The 7,413-nt window shown below is 53.5% G+C and overlaps 1 protein-coding gene across 3 annotated transcripts in view; it reads left to right on the top strand.

The window, feature by feature from the left end:
- Nucleotides 1-7,413, top strand: part of LOC102500751 (uncharacterized) — a 170,116-nt gene that overhangs the window by 91,315 nt on the left and 71,388 nt on the right. For 2 of the 3 annotated variants that reach the window (XM_006140439.3, XM_027771847.1), the window contains exon 2: nucleotides 2,068-2,293. In XM_006140439.3, coding sequence (XP_006140501.1) covers nucleotides 2,079-2,293 — 215 coding nt within the window. In that variant the 5' untranslated portion in view covers nucleotides 2,068-2,078. Of the gene's footprint in view, nucleotides 1-919; nucleotides 966-2,067; nucleotides 2,294-7,413 lie in introns of those variants that run through there. The other variant, XM_006140440.3, reaches the window with a different exon arrangement.

The raw sequence follows: 7,413 nt of genomic DNA, 5'->3' as shown, positions 1-7,413 counted from the left end.
CTCTTCCGCTGTTCCTGGGAGGTGTGGTCCCCTCTCCCCCCAGAGCCAGACCAGCACAAGCTGCTGTCCCTCCAGGCTTTACTCCCCTCATGGCAAAGGGGCATATACCCTGGTGAGACGCAGCAATGGCAGACGCCCAGCCCTGCCCAGGTGTTCCCCATCCCCAGGGCCGCGGCCTGCCAAGTACTGCTGCCTGAATATCTCCCACTGCCTCCCAACAGCTCTCCTCTTGCAATCCCCCCTCCGACCCAGAGGGTTCTTCTGAGCCCAGCTCCTCAGCGTGGCTGGCAGCAGCAGCCTCTCCCCACTTAGCACGTCGCATTAAATTTGTATGGAAATGAGAGGACACAGTCACGTTGACGAAGCATTTTTAAATTGACATGGAAATTGGATTGCTCAGACACTGCCGGGGAGGGGATGACTTGGTCCCACCTTCCCGGAGGGCATTAATTTAGAGCAAAAGCCTTAACAATTCACTTGCCCTGTGACCTAGCGATTCCGCCTCTAGGCGTTTATCCTGAGAGAGTACTTGTGAACACATGGGAAGACTTATTTGTAAAGATTTCTTTCCATGTCATGACCAAATTGGAATCAAAACCTGAAATACCAACAGGAGGGGACTGGATAAACTGTGGTGACTTGATGTGATAGAATACGCCGGAATGAAATGTCACGATGTTGTAGGAGCTCGTGTAAGCACATCTGGGTCTGTGGTTAGGTGTCAGAGGTTATGAAACATAGTGAGCACGTTTAGAAACACACAGGTGGGTAACCTTAGGTGATGCTTGTGGTGCTGTCGCAGGCGTCCTCGGGTGCTTAGATTTGCCTTTTGTTTGTATGAAATTTAAGATGTTTCCATAGGGAACGACTCTGGTTCTAAAAACATTAATGTATTTCTTTTTTTTAAAGACAGCCTCTTGCGGTGTCATCCTCCTCCCGCCTCAGCCTCCCAGCTGTGACCACAGGTACACGCCACCATGCCCAGCTTCTTTTTCAGACGGGGTCTCACTCTGATTCCCTGTGCCTCAGGCTCCGGCCTTTCCGCCTCCGCTCCTGAGCAGCCAGGACCCCGGGAGCACGCTACTGCACCTGGCCTTCTCATTGGACAGGAATTGAGCTTGGAGATGAACATTTTTTAAAAAAACTTATACTGGGGTTGACCCTGTGGCCTGGTGAATAAGTGAGCTGGATGCCACATGGCTGACCCTGTGGTTCAAATCCTGGACCCGGTGGCATGTGTGTGCATTTGCATGTACCCGAAATGCTGGCTGGAAGGAGAAATGGAGGAGAAGGGATTGCAACATGCCCATACCCCATGGGAGGGTTCCTTTTCTCTCTCCCTCTTTGTCTCTCTCTGGCATGTATGTGAGCCACCTGCTAATTGAAAAAAAAAAAAAAAAGAAAAGAAAAAGACAACAGAGTTAGATTTGGTAGGCCCAAATGAGAACGTTTTCCGGCAAACGCTTTTTGGTACATTCTTAGTAGTTCTAAAGATTTCATCAAAAGAGAACTTTCCTGACAATATTCCGAGAAACAAAAGACCTCCATACAAGCATATTTTACGTTTCTATTAGTTATTGGGCCAAATTTCTGGGGCCTGGTGGTTAAGGTAGCTAGATCCCACGCAGCCAGCCCCGTGGTTCCGGTCTTGGAGTGAAGCACTTCAGAAACACGCCAGATGCGTGTCAGTGCATGCCTGAAATCCCAGCGGGATGCAGGAACGGGGGGGGGACGTGGGAACGGGGGGGGGGGGGGATTGTGGCGAGAGGTGCTTCCTCCCTCTGCCTCTCTCTCTTCTCTCTGTCCAGGTCACGCACTCGGGCAAAAGTTTTAAGAAAAAACTCCTCTTGTCAAATTCAGACAAAAGTTCCATCTCTTCTGGCATAGAGTGTGCCAGAACCTTCTAAGAGAGGAATCAGATGGGTTTGTGTAAAGGGAACATTTATTTCCTAAAACACATGTAAGTTCCTATGGAAATCATTGGTCAAAATTCAGTGCAGATGCTTTTGGAAACTAAAATCGAGATTTCCGAAGAACATTTTTCTCACCATTGTTCTTCCTTTGAAGGAGCCATCACTATGGCCGCTCGGGCTTGGAGGCTGCTGGCCAGGAGCGCCTGTTCCTCGGCGGCGCCATCGGAGAGCCGGAGACTTGAGTATTATCGGCACCGCGAGGCCTACGGGTACTTCCTGCCCATCCAGACGAGGTGGCAGGACAACGACCAGTACGGCCACGTGAACAACGCTGTGTACCACGGCTACTTCGACACCATCGTCAACCACTACCTCATCAGGTAGGCCGGGCCCTGCGGCCGCGCCTCACTGTGCCCGCACGCCCTCGGCTGGGAGTCTGGATGGGCGTTCTTAGGACGGTTTCCTCCCGCTCCCCTCTGTGGGCCCACTGAGCGTGAAGACTGTTCCAGAGGACGAGAGACTGGCAGGGCAGTGGGGACTATCACCCCGTCACTCCTGCAGTCTCAGGTGTTCCTATTTCTTGGTCCTTTGCACAGAATTATCGGCAAATGTGCAGGCTTCGAATCGCGAATAAGCACCATGCACAAACCACATAATGCTCAGACCCTGTGCGACTCGAGCAGGCGTTAGCGTCCACCCTGAAGGCCTTTTGTGAGGGAAGCAGCTGCTTCCCCCACGGAGGGCACGCCGGGTGGAGGGAGGGCAGAGATGCACAGAGACGCTTACTGAAGGCTGAGTACCGCGAGGACGCCCTGACCATCTGACAGGGCTTCTGAGGTCGGTTAGTGCATGTCGGGTACTGCAGCTCCTTAGGAGAAAGAGGCTGCGCTGCACACAGATCTGCGTGGGGTCCAGCTCCATCTTGGTCTCCCATCGAATACATAGTTTTGTTGTTTAAGTCTACTGAGTCTTCTGTAAAAATAACTCACCGAGACCCTTCTTGTTTGTAGCACTGCGGGGCCTTTTACACAAGCTTTCTTCCTCTCAGAACGAGGCCGGGAGAGAGCAGAGATTGCCAGCACCCCCCTAGACCTCTTTGCCAGCACAGCCTTTCTTTGCCGAATGCAGTCCTAGGGCCACCAGAGCTCCTTCTCCGGGCAGGCTGGAAGTGACGGGGATCTAAGGCCTGGGAGTAGAGGTCTCCCACTGCTGGCTGATGGGAATTGGCACATAAGTGCCCCAGCTTCCTCACCTCCTGGGTGAGGTCGCCTGGAGGCTCATACTATACCCAGGTCCCAGACTTCCCTAGGGGGGTTCAACCCCAATTACCCCCACCGATAGCTTTCTTCCTTTTTATTTGAGATAAGATTTACGTGGCACAGGATGCAGTATCAAACCACTCGCTGGTATGCAGTTCAGTGGTTTTTAGCTCACTCACAGTAGCATGCCACTACCATCCTTATCTAATCCCAGAACATTTCTGTTACCCCAAGAAGAAACCCAGGCCTGTTAGCAGTCGCTGTCCACTCTCCTCTCCTCCGTCCCCCTTGGATCTATTGGGTTGTCGGAAACGTCATCATTTCTCTGTTTCCCTATACAAAACTGTGTCATGACTTTTCCGACAACCCAGTACCTCCTCGTGGGGTGGATTTGCCTGTTCTGGCATTCCCCGTGAATGGAATCAAATGGTAGATGACATTTTGCATCTGGCTTCTCTCATTCGCGTGATGTTGTCGGGTGCATCCGTGTCGGGGTATGACTCAGTATTTCACTCCTTTACACGGCTGGGAACTACCCCACGGTGTGACGACGACACATTTGCTTATTCACGGCAGGAAGTTTGGTTGTTTCCGCTCTGGCTGTCGTGAATAATGGTGCTGTGAACGTTTTGGGTACACATTTCTGGGTGGATATGTTTTGAATTCTTTTGGGTGCATGCAGTGAAATTGCTGGGTCATATGGTGACCCTTGGACACTCTGAGGGACTGTCGAACTGCTTCCACAGCGGCTGTGCGTTTGCGTTCCCACCCACGGTTTATGTGGCTCCAGATTTGCCCACGCGCTGGCTAGTGCTTGTTACGTGGCATCTCTGAGGATAGCCATCCTGCTGCGTGTGAAGTGGCATCTCATTTCGGCTTTGTGTTTATCTGATGAGTAGCGTGCGTACTGGCCTTTGGTATATCTTCTTAGAAAAAAGGTCTATTCAAACCCTTTGCCCACTGCTCAATCGGGTTACTCGTCCTTTTATTGTTAGGTTGTAAGTTCTATTCTGGACCCTAGAGCCTCACCAAATATAGATGTGTCAGTGCTTCCTTCTACCCGTGGGCTGTCTTCTCACACCTTGCCAGTTCTGTGCGGATGGCGCAGATGGCAGCATGGCCTCTGCCCTGCGCGCTGGCCCCTCTCCCTGCCTCCCCTGTCCTTGCTTTCACGGGCCTGACCCCTCGGAAGGGAGTCACAGCACACCCACTGCGGGCTCGTGAGGGCAGGAGACGCGACTTCTTCTCTCCCCTGGAGGGTACGGGCAGGGCAGCGCCCACTCGGAGAGCGTCTTTCTCTGCGTGCGCCGGGCGGTCCTGGATCTAGCTCTCCTGGCTACGTGCCCTGTCGTAAAGGCAGCCCCCACGTGCTCACTCGTGAACACCCAACCGCGTTTTCAGCACTCGTCTTTGCTTCTAGGAGCCCTTTGCACTCTGAACCCCACAGCGGAAGGTAAAGACAGTCCTCGAAGTTCGTTATGATTTCCCAACAGGTGCCACATCAGGAAACTGACCTCCCAGCCTCTTCAGGGCTGCCCACTTCTCCTTAGGAGGGTCAACCTCATGCCTTTTTGGGGTGACTTGCAAGTGAGGCCTCATGGTGTTCGGCTTTCACGGCTCTTGAGTGTCCCCCACTCCTGAAGGGCCTCTGGAACGGGAGTGTGAACGATGTCGGGGTCCTTTCTTGGGTGGAGCTGTCCCTGTGACCCAGGTCAGCATAAACCGCTTCCACCAGCTCTGCTTCTGCCAGTCTTGGGGGTGGGGAGGGGGTGGGCAGCAGTGAAAAGCAGAAAGTGAAAGGACACCCCACTGGATAAAAGAGAATATTTCCAAGTCTGTTTATGGTGAGGATCTAGCACCTGGAATAGAAGAGGAACCCTTATAATGTAACACGGACAGGAAGGGTAACCGAGTGAGAAGCGGGTAAGGGAGACTCCCGCCAGGAGGCTGCCCTGTCTCAGGTGGACGTCTCCACGTATTCCTCTCTGACCCTCACGTTGTGGAAATACCCCGTGGCTGTGCCGGGGACCTCGTCCTGGTCGTGTGGAGGGGCTTTACCTGTGCGGTCTCCCGGGAGGTCTGAGGGCAGAAGCAGAGCTGGCAGCACGTAAAGGTGAGAGTGGAGATGGGGGTGTGAGCTCGCCCCTTTCCCGGCCCGAGACCCTGAGCGCAGAGCAGGCCAGCCCAGCCGTGGTGCCAGCCTGGGTGCACCGAAGCCTCCTTTCCTCGCTGCTTTCTAAGGGTGGCCCAGACGCCCCTGGAATAATCTGCTTCAACATGCTCACCTTGAGCACCCCTGCTCTGAGGGTGTCTCCAGGAGCTGAGGGCGGCAGGGCCCTGTGAGAGGGCTGGGGGTGCAGGTGAGAAAGACAGTGGGATGGGCCACGGCCTGCCCAAAGTGTCCACGGCGTTGACACGCGGAAGGGGTTAAGTCATTCCTGAACAGTTTATCGCTCATCAATTGTAATTAAATATGTTTATATTAAGTTACGTGCTGTAATTAATGTAAAACCCTTTAGCCTACGCTGTTATTAGAACCAGATGCCGAAGCGCCAACAGTATTCCAGCATGGCTGTGCTGCTCGCCAGCTGTCTAACTGTAATTACTTTAATCTCAGCTTGTTATCTAATTATCACCTTTGTAAAGGGAAAAGTACTCTCTAATGCTCGCTGATTGTTTCGGATGATGATGAAGAGCGGGAACAGCTGTCAGAGATCGTGGGGCCTGCTTATCACAACGAAGGAACTTATCTTGAAGTGTACTCCAGGCCAAACTGCTGAAAAAAGGCCTGCCAGGTGGGAACTGGGGACTGGCCAGCCAGGGGGACAGGTGGCGGGGTGAGGGACGCAGTCCCCGTGGGTAAAGCGTCAGGTGACACCTGCGTCCCCCGGCAGTGACTACGGGACAGGCTCTCACCTGTGTAAGACCCAGAGCCGTGGGGGTGCTGGACCCGACCTCGGGCCGGGGCGAGGGCACATGAGCTGAGGCGTGAAGCGCTGCACGTGGCCTTTCTCCGTTTCTGTCGGAGCCTTGGTAACCGGATCTGAAGCCGCAGAAAGGCGTACCAAGGGGCCAGCCACTGGGCGTCTCTGCTTTACAAACCGTGTTGCCTTCTCCCTTTTGGAAGCTGGAGCTTTGCCTGCTCATTCAGAAATGGTTCACCCACTCTCCGGGGTGAAGGCGCTGTCCAGGGAAGCCTCGGCTCCTGGGAGGAGGCCTGGGCTCTCCCCTAGTATTTGGGCATGGCGGGTGATGTGGCCACTGTGGCGTGTCCCTCAGTCATCACTAGAGCAGGTCCCCGGGGCTGCTTATTAATAGTACCCCCACTTTCTATCTCAGGGGTTGCATCCCCACCGGAGGGGCGTTGGCACCAGCTCCCCGTGCCATGCAGATGGCAAAGGGCTGGCGGCTTGGAGGGTGTGCGATGCGGGGAGGTAGAGGGGTGGGCAGAGCAAGGAGAGAAAGCAGACCGTGGGCGTGGCGGAATTACCAAGGTGGAGCCAGCACGAGGTGGGGCAGAGCTCCATCTTCAGGAACCTGCAGTTCGAATGTAGTCTTTCGAGGCAGGAAGTAGGGGGCTCCTTGACAAAGGTAGATTTCTTACTCAGGTAATAAGCAGGATCTTCAAAAAGTTAGTGGCAAGTATGTATTAGGCAAAAGCTGTACATGGATTTTAAAATTTTTTGCATCAGGACCAACAGATGGCATAATGCCTATGTCGCTGGACTCCCATGTAGTTGACCGCGGTTCGAGTCCTGGACCCGGTGGCTTAAACTCATGCCGAGCGCGTGTGCGTGTGTGCCCAAGATCCCAAGAAGAAGATGAAGGAGAAGGGATTCTGGTGTGGCCATCCCCCAGGGGGTGATTTCTCGCTTTCTGTCTGTCTCTGTCTGGCGAGCGTACGCGCCCTATAGCAAAAACTTCTCCAAAAAAATTAATAAATATAAATAAACATTTTTGCATCACAATAAGCTTATACTTTAATTCAATTTTTCACAAACTTTTTGAGGTCCCTTCATGGAAAGTCCTTCAGAGAAAAGGAGACCAAAGAACGATGTAGGCAAGCGTGGGCCAGAGAACCCAGAACAAGTCTTGCTCGAAGAGTGGAGAGGGGGGACAGCAGAGTGGTGAAGACAGTGCACGTCCGCGGTTCTCTGGTTGCAGTTCGGACTCAGGACCGTAGGCCTGGCCTACAGCAGGCGTGCCGGAGAGGTGGCTACCGTGTAATCAGCACTGTCCCG

This window comes from Tupaia chinensis, unplaced genomic scaffold (assembly GCF_000334495.1).
Source record: "Tupaia chinensis unplaced genomic scaffold, TupChi_1.0 Scaffold000037_18, whole genome shotgun sequence".
In the NCBI taxonomy this organism is placed as follows: domain Eukaryota; kingdom Metazoa; phylum Chordata; class Mammalia; order Scandentia; family Tupaiidae; genus Tupaia; species Tupaia belangeri.
The sequence above is the reverse complement of the archived record's forward strand: the minus strand, read 5'-3'. Positions and strand labels throughout refer to the sequence as shown.